The sequence below is a fragment of the Mesoplodon bidens genome (genome assembly GCF_964165515.1).
Source record: "Mesoplodon bidens genome assembly, chromosome: 19".
Lineage (NCBI taxonomy): Eukaryota > Metazoa > Chordata > Mammalia > Artiodactyla > Ziphiidae > Mesoplodon > Mesoplodon bidens.
Genome location: NC_138179.1, coordinates 46,989,681 through 47,006,498, shown reverse-complemented (window position 1 = coordinate 47,006,498; position 16,818 = coordinate 46,989,681). Strand labels below are relative to the sequence as shown.

General features: G+C 38.4%; 1 protein-coding gene across 4 annotated transcripts in view; it reads left to right on the top strand.

Moving 5' to 3' along the window:
- The window catches only part of TANC2 (tetratricopeptide repeat, ankyrin repeat and coiled-coil containing 2), a 356,371-nt gene that overhangs the window by 252,386 nt on the left and 87,167 nt on the right, over nucleotides 1–16,818 (top strand). For all 4 annotated transcript variants that reach the window (XM_081218265.1, XM_081218264.1, XM_081218263.1 and 1 more), the window contains one exon: nucleotides 13,760–14,041. In XM_081218265.1, coding sequence (XP_081074391.1) covers nucleotides 13,760–14,041 — 282 coding nt within the window. The remainder of the gene's footprint in view (nucleotides 1–13,759; nucleotides 14,042–16,818) is intronic.

The window sequence follows — 16,818 nt, the reverse complement described above, 5'->3', positions numbered from 1 at the left end:
GACTTACTAGGTTGGGTGATTGTGGTAGGGTAAGTTGATGAGATATGAGGGTAGAAGTGTAGGGGCTGAAATGATTATATCAGATACATATCATTGATGACTGTATACAGGAGGGATGTGTGGAATGCAAAGTTATTCATTAAAAGCTTGTTTAAGTACATGGTAAAAAGCAAGAGATGTTGAGAATCCGAACTATATGACTGTCATTCATTGAGGATTAACTAGGTTCTGAACTATGAACTTAATGTACATTTTCTTGTTTAGCCTTATGAGATAGATGTTCTTATTATCCTCATCTTACAGATAACAAAACTGAGGCTTAGAGTAATCTGGCAACACCTCCAAAGATTATATCATTGTAAGTAACAGTGGAATGGGAAAAGAAAACAGGAATTATATCTGGGAGATATTCCTCAAGAATAATTGATAGGACCTGTGACAAATTAGATGTAAAGGTCAAGAAAGAAGAAATCCTGGTGAGTCCCAAGTTTCTATCTTGGGAGACCAGGCAGATGATGCTATTTCATTAACTAAGATAATGAATGGAAAATAACGGATAGGTTAAGGTGAGTGAGAAAATAACTTTAGTTCTAAACATTTTAAGTTTGAGATATCTATTGGAAATCCACATAGATAACTCTTGTAAATTGCTGGAAATGCTATACAGGAGTTTAGGACTGGGATCTGGAACAGAAATGTAAACCATCACCACTTAGATGGTTTATAAAAGCCATCAGTCTGTTCCTTTGAGATTACCCAGGGAGATCATGAAGAAGAAAAAAATAATAAAATATAGAACCTAAGATTGGAAATATTTTAGGGATGGGTGGAAGAGGGGGAATCATTAAAGATATATCAGGAAGAGAGGACCAAAAAAAGAACTAGAAGAAAGTGTTATTATGTAAAGCCCAAGAAGGGAATGTATTTCAAAAAGTGGGGATTCATTAGAAGTGTTAAATACTAAAGCATGGTTAAGTATAAAGACTGAAAATAATTCATTGGACTTAAAAGTTAGAAAGTCTTTAGTGTCATTACCTAAAACAATTTCAACAGAGTAACATGGGAGGAAGCCAGGCTAGGATGAGTTACCACTGTGGAAGCGAAGATAGCAAGCATGGCCCTTTCAAAATGTTGCAGGGGGGTGGGGGTGAAAGGGAGAAGGGACATAAGTCAGAAACTCAAAGGGATGAGGGCTCCAAGAGAGCCAGTATGTTCTCAATATCCTTTTCATTATGTTTGTTTTAAATAAATGTGTGTGGGAGGGAGGTGATTAGGTTACACTGGCTTCTTTTTTGGCTTGATCATGTGGATAGTAGTAGCAGCTACCAGAGTTAACCAGCAGACTCTGTCCTAGGCGCATTACATGTATTAACTCATTTTAATCCTCACATGTCATGGTTATCCCTGTTTTAAAGATAAGGAAGGGCTTCCCTGGTGGCGCAGTGGTTGGGAGTCCGCCTGCCGATGCAGGGGACACGGGTTCATGCCCCGGTCTGGGAAGATCCCGCATGCCGTGGAGCGGCTGGGCCCGTGAGCCATGGCTGCTGAGCCTGTGCGTCCGGAGCCTGTGCTCTGCAATGGGAGAGGCCACAGCAGTGAGAGGCCCACATACCGCAAAAAAAAAAAAAGATAAGGAAAACTGAGATACCAAGAACATAAGTCACTCTCCTAAGGTCGCACAGCCCATAAGTAACAGAGACTGGATACAAGCTGAAGCATCCTGGCTCTGAGTCCACAGTTTTACCCATCCTGCTCTATGTTTCCCCGCTCACCCAAAAAGTGACTCTGCTTTATTTAATCTTTTTTTTTTTTAAACAGAAGTTATCTGGAATGAACATTTCTCAAGCTATTATCTTTAGATTGTTTTTTTAGGACCTCCTTCAAATTGCTTTACATTCTTCCAAAACTCATTTCCTGGGGTAGGAATACCTGCCGACTGTAGTCCTATTCCTGAATGCCATAAATAAGGAACAGATCCTAAAGAGATTTGACTCTTGTAAATGGAAGAATGAGTCTTCTAGAAACTCAGTAGACAAATGAGCCCTGCCTTGGTTTAATAAATATACTTGAGAAAAAAATAAGCATGTTTTTTGACTTACGTTTGGCACTAAAGTGATATCAGGTTTTGTCTGAAGTACATGTTTTTTTCCTCCGCTCTGTGTAGGGAATAGCATGCATGGCCTGAACCCTAAGAATAAGCCTGAAATTATCTTTTGTTCTGAGGAACAGAGGTGCTTCCAGGCTAGGCTGTGCAGCCATAATGGAAGAATGTGAGGAAATACAGCTCCACTCCTGTTTGCACCAGACCTTTGTCTGTATTACACACACCCTTTCTTCTGCCAGTCCTGTGACTGACTTCTTTTAAGATGATTCATAGTTGTTTTCCATGAGTAAATATGCTTTAGTCTAAATCCAGTTAGAGCTCTTTTGCCCCCACTTCCCCTTCCCCTTTTCCTCTTGCTGCAGCTGTTTATATTTGCATTTGGATGAGCTGGTCTGTTAGCCTTAATGCACTTTTGTTTGTTTTTTAAATGTTTACTCTTTGCCATACTTAAAGAAAGGTCAGTTTTCTCTATAAGCCTAGATATATAATTATTCGTATTGATGGCCTCACAGAGACTGTTTCCTAGAGAGCATTCATTTGTCTGTCACAAGCCTAATTTGCATTGAAGAGATGCACACACAGATCTGAGTCTTGAGTGGTTATTAAATTTCTTTAAAAAACTGCCTTCCAAAGCTTGTCTTATTTGTATACCCTGTTGGAATGTTTTTCCTCTTTGTGTATTTTCCTTCAACATTTTATTAGGAAAACTTTCAGATATACCCCAAAAAAGGACAATTTTACAGTAAACCCTCATTTACTTGCCTTGATTATATCATTAATATTTTATTATTTTTATCACATATCTATCTATCTGCCCATCTCTTTAACCATGCATCATTTTTTACAAATTTCAAAGTAAATTCCAGATGTCAGTATACTTTGGAATATTTTGAGAAGGATGGGATGGTGTTCCTGCTCTGTTGCCACCCTGGGACTGCCACTTCTTGGGTGCCAGGGGTAAGAAGACCACATCTGTTACTAAATGTATGGATTAGCTCATCTTTTATCCCTTGGCTCAGCTATAGTTGTAGTGGTCATTTCTCACTGGATTATTTCAGTGGTTTCTGCCTTAGAAAATCTCTTGGAAGCCAGTGGATATCCTAAACAAAGAAGCATTTATTTAGGAATATGAACTCCACAGAGGGTATTCATTACCTCCGTGTTTCACAGTGCAGGCCAAAGTGCCTTCTTGTTCGTATGCCCTAAATTTATTGTTGGTACATAGGAGGTATGGCTTTCTTTTATCATATTGATCTGACAAAAGCCTTAGATTCTGAGGTACAGAAATTGTTTCTAGGCTGTTCTTGGTGTCTACAGTTGTCTTACCATATGGTGCTGGGCTAATTTTGTCTGTTCTTCCCTTGAGGCTTTTGTAAATTGATCACATTTTTAGAAAATTTTTAAAATAACTTTTTAAAATGTCAAAGCTTTCTCAGTAGAATAAAATATGATGAGAGATTACATCAACATGAGGACAAGTTATCTTAATAGAGTTTTTCTCAAAAACTTCAGCATTTAAGTTGAATCTCTTTGCTTGTCCCATATTATAAATTGGCACTGGTCATATTCATGAAACCCCCTTTTGATGCAAAATGTTAAGTAATCTTGGACCTGAAGAGATAGGTCTGTTAGTTTAGAAAGCAACTGAGTGTCTCAGAAGCTCTTCCCTCTCTGGAAAGGTCAAGCATGCAATTCCTAAAGGGGAGCGCAGGAGAGGTGAAGGAGAAAGAAGCTAGCCTATCAAGTCAGCTAAGTCTACTTAATTCTGGTCATCAGTGGTATAACTCATGACCAGAATTCAGACTTAATAGTGACATCCTATAGAGCAGCAACATAAAATAATAGAAAAAAACCTGAATTTTGGAGTCAAAATTAGGTTTTGATTCTAGTTCTGAAACCAGCTTTGTGACCTTAGATCTCTCTAGGCCTAATTACACTTATCTCAAACCAATTGATCTATTTTCTCCTTCCTCACTGTGAGTCCTGTGACTGCTCAGCCAGAGCTCAGCATGTTTATCTGAGTGTCTGCCCACGAAAGTCACACAGATACCCGGGAACCCCCCTGCATGGTTAGCAGCCCCGTACTATCAAGTGACATTATGGAAAATGGAGTAAGGAACTCCAAGAATCAGTCCCTCCACTGAAGTAAGTCTGACAGAACTCTAGAGTTTTTCAGAACTCTAGAATTGCTAAGCAAAGCAAGAAAAGCAGATTATTAAACAGTACCTATAGTATGATTTTTGTCTTAAAAATAAGTATATATAATACAGACAAAACTCAGGGGAAAAAAAGTGAATTGTGCGGGGCTTCCATGGTGGCGCAGTAGTTGAGAGTCCACCTGCCAATTCAATAGACACGGGTTCAAGCCCTGGTCCGGGAAGATCCTACATGCTGCAGAGCAACTAAGCCTGTGCGTCACAACTACTGAGCCTGCGCTCTAGAGCCCATGAGCCACAGCTACAGAGCCTACGCACCACAACTGCTGAGCCCATGTGCCATGATTACTGAAGCCCACACGCATAGACCTCGTGCTCCCAACAAGAGAAGCCAACACAATGAGAAGCCTGCGCACCACAACGAAGAGTAGCCCCCACTCGCCACAACCAGAGAAAGCCCACATGCAGCAGCAAAGACCCAATGCAGCCAAAAATTAAATAAATAAAATCAAATTAATTAATTAAAAAATTTTATTTTAATTAAATTAATTGTTTTTAAAATGAATTGTGTTTCTCTCTAGCCAGTGGGAGTAAAATTATTATTTTGTTTATCTGCTATTCCTAAATTTTCTGTAGTGAGTATGTATTACTTCCATGTAAAAAAGCAAAAGTAAAATAGAACAGTTTGGCAGTTTCTCAAAAAGCTGAAACATAGAGTTTCCATATGACCCAGCAATACCTCTCATAGACATATACCCAAGAGAACTAAAAACATATGTACATAAAAACTTGTACATGGGAGGACCTTCAAGATGGTGGAGGAGTAGGACATGGAGATCACCTTCTTCCCCACAGATACATCAAAAATACATCTACATGTGGAACAACACTTAGAGAACACCTACTGAACGCTGGCAGAAGACCTCAGACTTCCCAAAAGCTGTATGGCTGACCGGGTCTTGGTACTCCGGCCAGGTGTCGGGCCTGAGCCTCTGAGGTTGGAAAGCCGAGTTCAGGACATTGGTCCACCAGAAACCTCCTGGCCCCTCGTAATATCAATCAGCAAGAGCTCTCCCAAAGATCTTGATCTCAATGCTAAGACCCAGCTCCACACAACAACCAGCAAGCTACAGTACTGGACACGCTATGCCAAACAACTAGCAAGACAGAAACATAACCCCACCCATTAGCAGAGAGGCTGCCTAAAATCATAGTAAGTTCACAGAACCCCAAAACACACCACCAGACGTGGTCCTGCCCACCAGAAAGACAAGATCCAGCCTCATCCACCAGAACACAGGCACTAGTCCACTCTACCGGGAAGCCTACACAACCCACTGAACCAACCTTACCCACTGGGGGCAGACACCAAAAACAACGGGAACTACGAACCTGCAACCTGTGAAAAGGAGACCGCAAATATAGTAAGTTAAGCAAAATGAGAAGACAGAGAAATACACAGCAGATGAAGGAGAAAGGTAAAAACCTACCAGATCAAACAAAGGAGACAGGCAGGCTACCTGAAAACGAATTCAGATTAATGATAGTAAAGATGATGCAAAATCTTGGAAATAGAATGGAGAAAATACAAGAAACGTTTAACAAGGACCTAGAAGAACTAAAGAGCAAACAAACAATGATAAACAACACAATAAACGAAATTAAAAATTCTCTAGAAGGAATCAATAGCAGAATAACTGAGGCAGAGGAACAGATAAGTGACCTGGAAGACAAAATAGTGGAAATAACTACTGCAGAGCAGAATAAAGAAAAAAGAATGAAAAGAATTGAGGACAGTCTCAGAGACCTCTGGGACAACATTAAATGCACCAACATGCAAATTATAGGGTCCCAGAGGGACTGAGAAAATATTTGAAGAGATTATAGTTGAAAACTTCCCTAATATGGGAAAGGAAATAGACAGTCAAGGCCAGGAAGTGCAGAGAGTCCCATTCAGGATAAATCCAAGGAGAAACATGCCAAGACACATACTAATCAAACTATAAAAAATTAAATACAAAGAAAAAATATTAAAAGCAGCAAGGGAAAAGCAACAAATAACATACAAGCGAATCCCTATAAGGTTAACAGCTGATCTTTCAGCAGAAACTCTGCAAGCCAGGAGGGAGTGGCAGCACATATTTAAAGTCACGAAAGGGAAAAACCTACAACCAAGATTACTTTACCCAACAAGGAACTTATTCAGATTCGACGGAGAAATTAAAACCTTTACAGACAAGCAAAAACTAAGAGAATTCAGCACCATCAAACCAGCTTTACAACAAATGCTAAAGGAACTTCTCTAGGCAGGAGACACAAGAGAAGGAAAAGACCTACAATAGCAAACCCAAAACAATTAAGAAAATGGTAATAGGAACAAACATATCAATAATTACCTTAAATGTAAATGGATTAAATGCTCCAACCAAAAGACATAGACTGGCTGAATGGATACAAAAACAAGACCCATATATATGTTGTCTACAGGAGACCCACTTCAGACCTAGGGACACATACAGACTGAAAGTGAGGGGATGGAAAAAGTTATTCCATAAAAATGGAAATCAAGAGAAAGCTTGAGTAGCAATTCTCATATCAGACAAAATAGACTTTAAAATAAAGACTATTACAAGAGACAAAGAAGGGCACTACATAATGATCAAGGGATCAATCTAAGAAGAAGATATAACAATTGTAAATATTTATGCACCCAACATAGGAGCACCTCAATACATAAGGCAAATGCTAACAGCCATAAAAGGGGAAATCGACAGTAACACATTCATAGTAGGGGACTTTAACACCCCACTTTCACCAATGGACGGATCATCCAAAAAGAAAATAAATAAGGAAACACAAGCTTTAAATGACACATTCAACAAGATGGACATTTAGAGGACATTCCATCCAAAAAAAACAGAATACACTTTCTTCTCAAGTGCTCATGGACCATTCTCCAGGATCATATCTTGGGTCACAAATCAAGCCTTGGTAAATTTAAGAAAATTGAAATTGTATCAAGTATCTTTTCTGACCACAACACTATAAGACTAGATATCAATTACAGGAAAAAAAACCTGTAAAAAATACAAACACATGGAGGCTAAACAATACACTACTAAATAACCAAGAGTTCACAGAAGAAACCCAAGAGGAAATCAAAAAATACCTAGAGACAAATGACAACAAAAACACGATGGTCCAAAACCTGTGGGATGCAGCAAAAGCAGTTCTAGGAAGGAAGTTTATAGTAATACAATCCTACCTCAAGAAACATCTCAAATAAACAACCTAACCTTACACCTAAAGCAATTAGAGAAGCAAGAACAAAAAAAGCCCCAAAGTTAGCAGGAGGAAAGAAATCATAAAGATCAGATCAGAAATAAATGAAAAAGAAATGAAGGAAATGAAAGCAAAGATCAATAAGCTAAAAGCTGGTTCTTTGAGAAGATAAACAAAATTGATAAACCATTAGCCAGACTCATCAAGAAAAAAAGGGAAAAAACTCAGATCAATAGAATTAGAAATGAAAAAGGAGAAGTAACAACTGCCACTGCAGAAATACAAAGGATCATGAGAGATTACTACAAGCAACTACATGCCAATAAAATGGACAACCTGGAAGAAATGGACAAATTCTTAGAAAAGCACAACCTTCCGAGACTGAACCAGGAAGAAATAGAAAATATAAACAGACCAATCACAAGCAGTGAAATTGAAACTGTGATTTAAAATCTTCCACAAACCAAAGCCCGGGACCGGATGGCTTCACAGGTGAATTCTATCAAACATTAAGAGAAGAGCTAACACCCATACTTCTCAAACTCTTCCAAAATATAGCAGAGGGAGGAACATTCCCAAACTCATTCTATGAGGCCACCATCACCCTGATACCAAAACCAGACAAAGATGTCACAAAAAAAGAAAACTACACTGCAGTATCACTGATGAACATAGATGCAAAAATCCTCAGCAAAATATTAGCAAACAGAATCCAACAGCACATTAAAAGGATCATACACCATGATCAAATGGGGTTTATCCCAGGAATGTGAGGATTCTTCAATATACACAAATCAAACAATGTGATAAACCATATTAACAAATTGAAGGATGAAAACCATATGATCATCTGAATAGATGCAGAAAAAGCATTCAACAAAATTCAACACCCATTTATGATAAAAACCCTCCAGAAAGGAGGCCTAGAGGGAACTTACCTCACCATAATAAAGGCCATATATGACAAATCCACAGCCAACATCGTTCTCAATGGTGAAAAACTGAAACCATTTCCTCTAAGATCGGGAACAAGACAGCGTTGCCCACTCTCACCACTACTATTCAGCATAGTTTTGGAAGTTTTAGCCACAGCAATCAGAGAAGAAAAAGAAATAAAAGAAATCCAAATTGGAAAAGAAGAAGTAAAATTGTCACTGTTTGCAGATGACATGATACTATACATAGGGAATCCTAAAGATGCTACCAGAAAACTACTAGAGCTAATCAATGAATTTGGTAGAGTAGCAGGATACAAAATTAATGCACAGAAATCTCTTGCATTCCTATACACTAATGATGAAAAATCTGAAAGAGAAATTAAGGAAACACTCCCATTTATTATTGCAACAAGAAGAATAAAATACCTAGGAATAATCCTACCTAAGGAGACAAAAGACCTGTATGCAGAAAGCTATAAGACACTGATGAAAGAAATTAAAGATGATAGAAACAGATGGTGAGATGTACCATGTTCTTGGATTGGAAGAATCAACACTGTGAAAATGACTATACTACCCAAAGCAATCTACAGATTCAGTACAATCCCTATCAAACTACCAATGGCATTTTTCACAGAACTAGAACAAAAAAATTTCACAATTTATATGGAAACACAAAAGACCCTGAATAGCCAAAGCAATCTTGAGAAAGAAAAACGGATCTGGAGGAATCAGGCTTCCTGAGTTCAGACTATACTACAAAGCTACAGTCAGCAAGACAGTATGGTACTGGCACAAAAACTGAAATATAGATCAATGGAACAGGACAGAAAGCCCAGAGATAAACCCATGCACATATGGTCACCTTATCTTTGATAAAGGAGGCAATAATATACAATGGAGAAAAGACAGCCTCTTCAATAAGTGATGCTGGGAAAACTGGACAGCTACGTGTAAAAGAATGAAATTAGAGCACTTCCTAACACTGTATACAACAATAAACTCAGAATGGACTAAAGACCTAAATGTAAAGTCAGACACTATAAAACTCTTAGAGGAAAACATAAGCAGAACAGTCTATGACATAAATCACAGCAAGATCCTTTTTGACCCACCTGCTAGAGAAATGGAAATAAAAACAAAAATAAACAAATGGGACCTAATGAAACTTAAAAGCTTGTGCACAGCAAAGGAAACCATAAACAAGATGAAAAGACAACCCTCAGAATGGGAGGAGGTATTTGCAAATGAAGCAGCTGACAAAGGATTAATCTCCAAAATATACAAGCAGCTCATGCAGCTCAATATCCAAAAAACAAACAACCCAATCCAAAAATGGGCAGAAGACCTAAATAGACATCTCGCCAAAGAAGATATACAGATTGTCAACAAGCACATGAAAGGATGCTCAACATCACTAATCATTCGAGAAATGCAAGTCAAAACTACAATGAGGTATCACCTCACACTTGTCAGAATAGCCATCATCAAAAAATCTACAAACAATAAATGCTGGAGAGGGTGTGGAGAAAAGGGAACCCTCTTTCACTGTTGGTGGGAGTGTAAATTGATACAGCCACTATGGAGAGCAGTATGGAGGTTCCTTATAAAACTAAAAACAACTACCATACGACCCAGCAATCCCACTACTGGGCATATACCCTGAGAAAACCATAATTCAAAAAGAGTCATGTACCAAAATGTTCATTGCAGCTCTATTCACAATAGCCCGGAGCTGGAAACAACCTAAGTGTCCATCATCGGATGAATGGATAAAGAAGATGTGGCACATATATACAATGGAATATTACTCAGCCATAAAAAGAAACGAAACTGAGCTATTTGTAATGAGGTGGATAGACCTAGAGTCTGTCATACAGAGTGAAGTTAGTCAGAAAGAGAAAGACAAATACCGTATGCTAACACATATATACGGAATTTAAAAAAAAAAAATGTCATGAAGAACCTAGGGGCAAAACGGGAATAAAGACACAGACCTACTTGAGAATGGACTTGAGGATATGGGGAGGGGGAAGGGTAAGCTGTGACAAGGCGAAAGAGAGGCATGGACATATATACACTACCAAACGTAAGGTAGATAGATAGTGGGAAGCAGCCACAGAGCACAGGGAGATCAGCTCGGTGCTTTGTGACCGCCTGGAGGGGTGGGATGGGGAGGGTGGGAGGGAGGGAGATGCATGAGGGAAGGGATGTGGGAACAGATGTATATGTATGACTGATTCACTTTGTTATAAAGCAGAAACTAATTAAAATAAATAAATAAATAAAAATAAAAAAAAATAAAAAAAAAGAGTCATGAACCACAATGTTCATTGCAGCACTATTTACAGTAGCCAGGACGTGGAAGCAACCTAAGTGTCCATCAACAGATGAATGGATAAAGAAGATGTGGCACATGTATACAATGGAATATTACTCAGCCATAAAAAGAAGTGAAATTGAGTTATTTGTAGTGAGGTGGAAGGACCTAGAGTCTGTCATATAGAGTGAAGTAAGTCAAAAAGAGAAAAACAAGTACCGTATGCTAACACATATATATGGAATCTAAAAAAAAAAAAGTTCTGAAGAACCTAGGGGCAAGGCAGGAATAAAGACGCAGACGTAGAGAATGGACTTGAGGACATGGGGAGGGGGAAGGGTAAGCTGGGACGAAGTGAGAGAGTGGCATGGATACATACACACTACCAAACGTAAAATAGATAGCTAGTGGGAAGCAGCCACATAGCACAGGGAGATCAGCTTGGTGCTCTGTGACCCCCTAGAGGGGTGGGATAGGGAGGATGGGAGGGAGACGCAAGAGGGAGGAGATATGGGGATATATGTATATGTATAGCTGATTCACTTTGTTTTACAGCAGAAACTAACACACCATTGTAAAGCACTTATACTCCAATAAAGATGTTTAAAAAAATTAGTCATTAATTTTAAAAAAGAAAAAGAAAAGAAACTTGTATGTGAATGTTCATGGTAGCATGATTCATAATAGACAAAGAGTGGAAACAACCCAAATTTTTTTCAGCTGATAAATGGGCCAAACAAAATGTGATATATCCATATAATGGAATATTGTTCAGCAATAAAAAGGATGAAGTAGTGATACATGCTACAACATGGATGAACCTCAAAAACATGCTAAGTGAAAGAAGCCAGTCACAAAAGGCCACATATCATATGATAATATATATGTGAACTGTCTCGAGGCAAATCTGTAAAGACAGAAATTCTCTGGTTGCCAGGGGCTGGGGGAAATGGGGACTAGAGAGTGACAGCTAATGGGTATGTGGTTTTTTGGGGGGCAATGATGAAAATGTTCAGGAATTAAATAGTGATGTTTGCAGCTTTGTGAATATACTAAAAATCACCAAATTGTATGCTTTAAAAGGGTGAATTTTATGGCATGTGGGGCTCAATAAAATAATGTTTAAGAAAAATAAAATAGAATCTATTTAGCTAAGACACTAGAATTAAGAATATTTTTAGCAAGTTAAAGTCTAATTTTTCACTTAATTCAGTAATTATGTATTTTAAAAGAGTACGTTTTGATAAAGAGATGTGCATCCGGAAATTATAAGTAACCATGTAGGTGTATCTCCACAGCCTTTTTTTTTTTTTTTTAGTGAAAATTTGGGACATTTTAAAACTTACATAGGAAACAATTTGCTTCTATTATTAGAGTTTGGCTTTATATTTTTAATTTTTGTACTACTTTTGGAATTGTTACCTTTTTGAAAATGCTCAGCTATCATTCTAATGGCTTTCAGACAGTTTTAAATGAGTGTTTACATGAAGTGTGCTTGTGTGTGTTTTTCGAGTAAGCTGCCATCTCTAGATCCCAATTTATGATGTAGAAGTGGTTTAAGTTTGTTCTAGAGTAATATAAGCAGTATTAATAGATCTAATTTCCCCCTTTATGATTTCCCTTTCTCCTGTCCTCATTCCCTTCCCACCCCTGGACTTTATTCATCAAAATATAAAATAGGGTGAGAGTGTAATACCTTGTTTTTAATTAATTCTTTCAGTAAGCATTTATTTAACGTCTACTATGTGTCAAGGTACTATGGTAAGGTAGATGATACAGAAAATGAACTTTTAAAAAATAAATAATAAAATGGAAAAAAAATGATACATCTAGAACTACTCTTGAAACAGTTAAGAAGGGAATTCCCTGGTAGTCCAGTGGTTAGGATTCCGGGCTTTCACTGCTGGGGGCCCGGGTTCGTTCCCTTGTCGGGGAACTAAGATCCCACAGGCCACACGGCGTGGCCCAAAAAAAAACAAAGAAAGAGTTACGAAGGCATTTAACTCAGATAAGGGAGGTTAGGCAGGACTTGTTTTTACCATCAATGTAATTAGAAGGTTGATCATTGAAACCAGGTTATATCTATTATGCGTTTTTAGAGAGCAAGTAGAGCTCATGCTTGGTTGGCCCTTAGCACATCTCACAACTACATAAGCACAGAAAAAAATCTCAAGAAAAGCAATAGGGATTTGTCCCCAAGACGTGTGTGTAAACCAGAAATTGTTTTTTGTGTTTTTTTTCGGTTGGCATGAATACAAGCATTACAGGTGCAGAGACATTAAATGAAAATTTGGTTTCTGCTTCCTTGACTGCTTAACATATTGAAAACCTTTTAAACCTTTTAAACCATCACAGTTTTTAGGTGTTTGCTTCCCTTAATATACTTACTAGATTTTTAAAAACTACCATTGTGAACTTAAAGGAGTTACTGTTTTTATTGGTATTTTTAAAGAAATAAGTTCTCTTTACATTGCTTTCTACAGGACTGATGCTGTAAGCCATCTGGATTCCCTGCCACACCCCGGCCTCTCCCCCAGAAACTCCAACCCTACATCTCCCCACAATCCAACATTTTGAAGGTTATCCCCAGGCATAGAAGGAGGCCTTAAGAACCCTGCATTTTGTTACTTTTGCAGGCATCCTGATTGCTGGTACCTGGGCCATCTCCATTGCTTAATAATTTTGAATATCACCCTGACTTTCTGCCTATAACGCAAATTATTACTATTTTAACTATGTTTGTGTTCTGCCAGCTACAGTATCAAATAGCTCTAGCTCACGTGCCATTGCTTATCTGTGTAGAACCAAAATTCAGAGTTTTATTATTTTCTGAATAACCCAGAATACCATCATACTATAACTCCCAGTGGTCTCCTAAACCATACTGGTTTTTTTTGTTTTTTTCTCGCAATGTTGATGGTTTGGCCTAAGTTCTGTGTTCTCTTATTGTTCCTTCCAGTTCGCTTTGCACCTTATAGGCCTCCAGATATCTCCCTGAAGCCGCTGCTCTTTGAAGTGCCCAGCATCACTACAGAGTCAGTGTTTGTTGGCCGGGATTGGGTTTTCCACGAAATAGATGCTCAACTTCAAAGTTCAAATGCCAGCGTGAACCAAGGAGTAGTGATCGTGGGAAACATTGGGTTCGGCAAAACCGCCATTGTCTCCAGACTGGTGGCCCTCAGCTGCCATGGAACACGGATGAGACAGATTGCCTCAGACAGCCCACATGCCTCCCCCAAACGTATGTATCCCTTTTTAAAGAACTCCATGCGGTGGGATAGGGGAGGGTGGGAGGGAGACACAAGAGGGAAGAGATATGGGGATATATGTAAATGTATAGCTGATTCACTGTGTTATAAAGCAGAAACTAACACACCATTGTAAAGCAATTATACTCCAATAAAGATGTTTAAAAAAAAACCCACTAAAAAATTGTTTTTAAAAATAAAGAACTCCATGCTTCATTGCTCTGAAATTTTTTCCAGCATCTTTGTATTAAGTCTTGTATCCTTTCATTTTCTGATCTGCAAAACCTGACTGATGTGAGGACCATTAACTCAGAGTTGAGGGAAAGAATGTAATACTCTGTTGACATTTAACCCACGTATCCAACGGTCACCTGAGAGTGACTGAAAAAACCTTTCTTTCAGAATAAATGTACGCCTCTTCCCTCCTGACTGGCTGGCTGGTCTGTCCTTTGGATAATGACTACAGCAATTGCCTGTAAGAGCTTGTTTGCATCCATCACTGTCAGCTTTTGCTCAGCCTGTGTACAGGCTTCTTGTTCACACCGGCACAATCTGTTTGCGGCCTTCATTTCCTTGCGATCGATGTCAGTGTTGCACTGCTTGGGCTTGAACTTCACTGTGTCCTTGAAGGGTTTCTCCTGCTTCTGTGTGAAAAGATGCTGAGATCTCATATATATTTATGCTTCTTTCATCACAGGCAGGGTGCAGCTTAATGATCGCCATCAGGATCCTGTTTATTTGTTTTTAAAATTCTTATATGGTCCTTAGTACCAGGCACTCTCTAAGAGCTTAACAAATATTAATTCATCCAACCCTCTTATCTCTTTCAGAGAGGTAGTTCCTGTTATCTTCCTTTCACAGATAAGTGGTTTAAGGCTCAGAGAGGTTAAGTAAGCCTCCCAGGTTTCATAGCCAGTAAATAGTGAAACTAGAATTTGAGCCTACGCAGTCTGGTTTCAGAGCCCAGTGTCATCCATTCTGCTGTGCTCCCTCTCCTTATTGATGGAACTCACTTGAGTAAAGGAGATAAAAAGAAATGTATAGGGGTTCTTCCTATAACCAGTCTACCTGGCTTCTGCTAGTTATAAGAGAACAAAAAGAAACTATTGCCCTGCTAGTCCAAATCAATAATCTAGCTCACCACAGATTTCCAGACAACAACCGCTAGAAATGGTTTGTTTGGGATCATAGTATTGTAGTTACAGAGTCTAGCACGGTGCTGTGGGGACTCAGCAGGAACTCACTGAACACCCTCCAAGCATCCTGGCTTTCTGTTGAAATTCATTCCTGTTTCATGTCGTTAAGTGTGCAGATTGCCTCTGGTAAACTTATGGACATCTGACACGTAGAAGAACTAGTGTCTAGAAAGAAAACTGGTTGGATCAAGAGTCCCATTTGCCAGGGTATGGTAAGAATTGGTATGGAAGAATTCATGTCTTAAGAGCAGTATCATGCTTAGTTTCTGGATGCAGTTTTTCTGAGGTAGATTGGCATAATGTCACGGGAGTCAAGCGCTCAAACTTACTATACTTTGTAACCTTGAGAATTTTACTTTAATTCTTTAGACCTCGGTTTTTGTCATCTGTAAAATAAGTCAGTGGGATTAGGTGATCTTTAAGATTCATTCCTGTGCTAAAATTCTGTGATTCTAAGATGTCTGCATGGTTGAAAGTAACTTTTCATACCTATTCCAGTATTTTCGTTAGAGTGCTTAGCTTAAATATCACGCCAGACTACTTCTTATCTGAGTAATCCAAGAGGTTAACTATTTGAGAAGGAAAACCAGCTAGGGAATAGTCTCTCTGACTCCTCTATATATCAACCACTGTTGCAGATAACAGATGGTAGAATCATAGCTCAAGGGCAAGAAGAGCTGCTTTCTCTGAAAGCAAAGGTGCCTGGAAGTGCCCCCTCTAAGCCTGGGAGAGCAGGAGTTAATAGAAAACAGCCCATGTGCTCCCCAAAGCAGAGGTCCTTTAAAGATAGTTCATTAAGTTATTCTCTAACATCCGTTGCCTTTTACCTCCAGAGAAACTCTAAAAATACCCCATTCATGTGATAAATGTCCACATGTCAAGACTATAGATTTGGCCTGATAGTTAACTTAGAAAACTTGAAACAGTGTTAAAGAGGATCTAGTATGTGGTTATGTATTTATCAGAACTACACAGAACCAGCATTGCCTTGTCGTAATTTAATGTAATAATTTTTGTTGTCCGCTTTGATGTCCAAACTACATTCCACCTCTGCCATCTTAACCGAACCACTTAAGAATGGTCAAGAATAAGTGGTTGATGTCATTTACTGGTATTTAAATATTAATTCTGAACAACAAAATCAACTCTTGAAATTACCCCAATAGCTACACACATCTGTAGAATTTTCATTTTCTGTTATGCAAATGATTAATAATAAAACCTAACTTCAGTTTGTTTTAGAACTGGCTCTCTCATTAAATTTTCTAGTTTTGAGGACAAATGTTTTGTCTTTCTTGTATTATCCTCACGAGGTTTTGGTTAAAGCTTTTCAAATATTAGGACTCAAAAATGTTACTTTTTTAAAAAAAATCAATGATCTGTATGTTTCTATTTTATATTTCTGTTATTTCTATAAACAAATATGAACTGAATATATCTTAACCAATTTAAAGATATTTCTTTGAGAAAAAAAAAAAAAGAAGAAGTGCTTGATAAAGAGCAAGCTGTTTTTCGACATTGATCTGTTACTCTGTGAGCCGGCACTGGAAATGTCACTGGCAGTAGCAGAATTT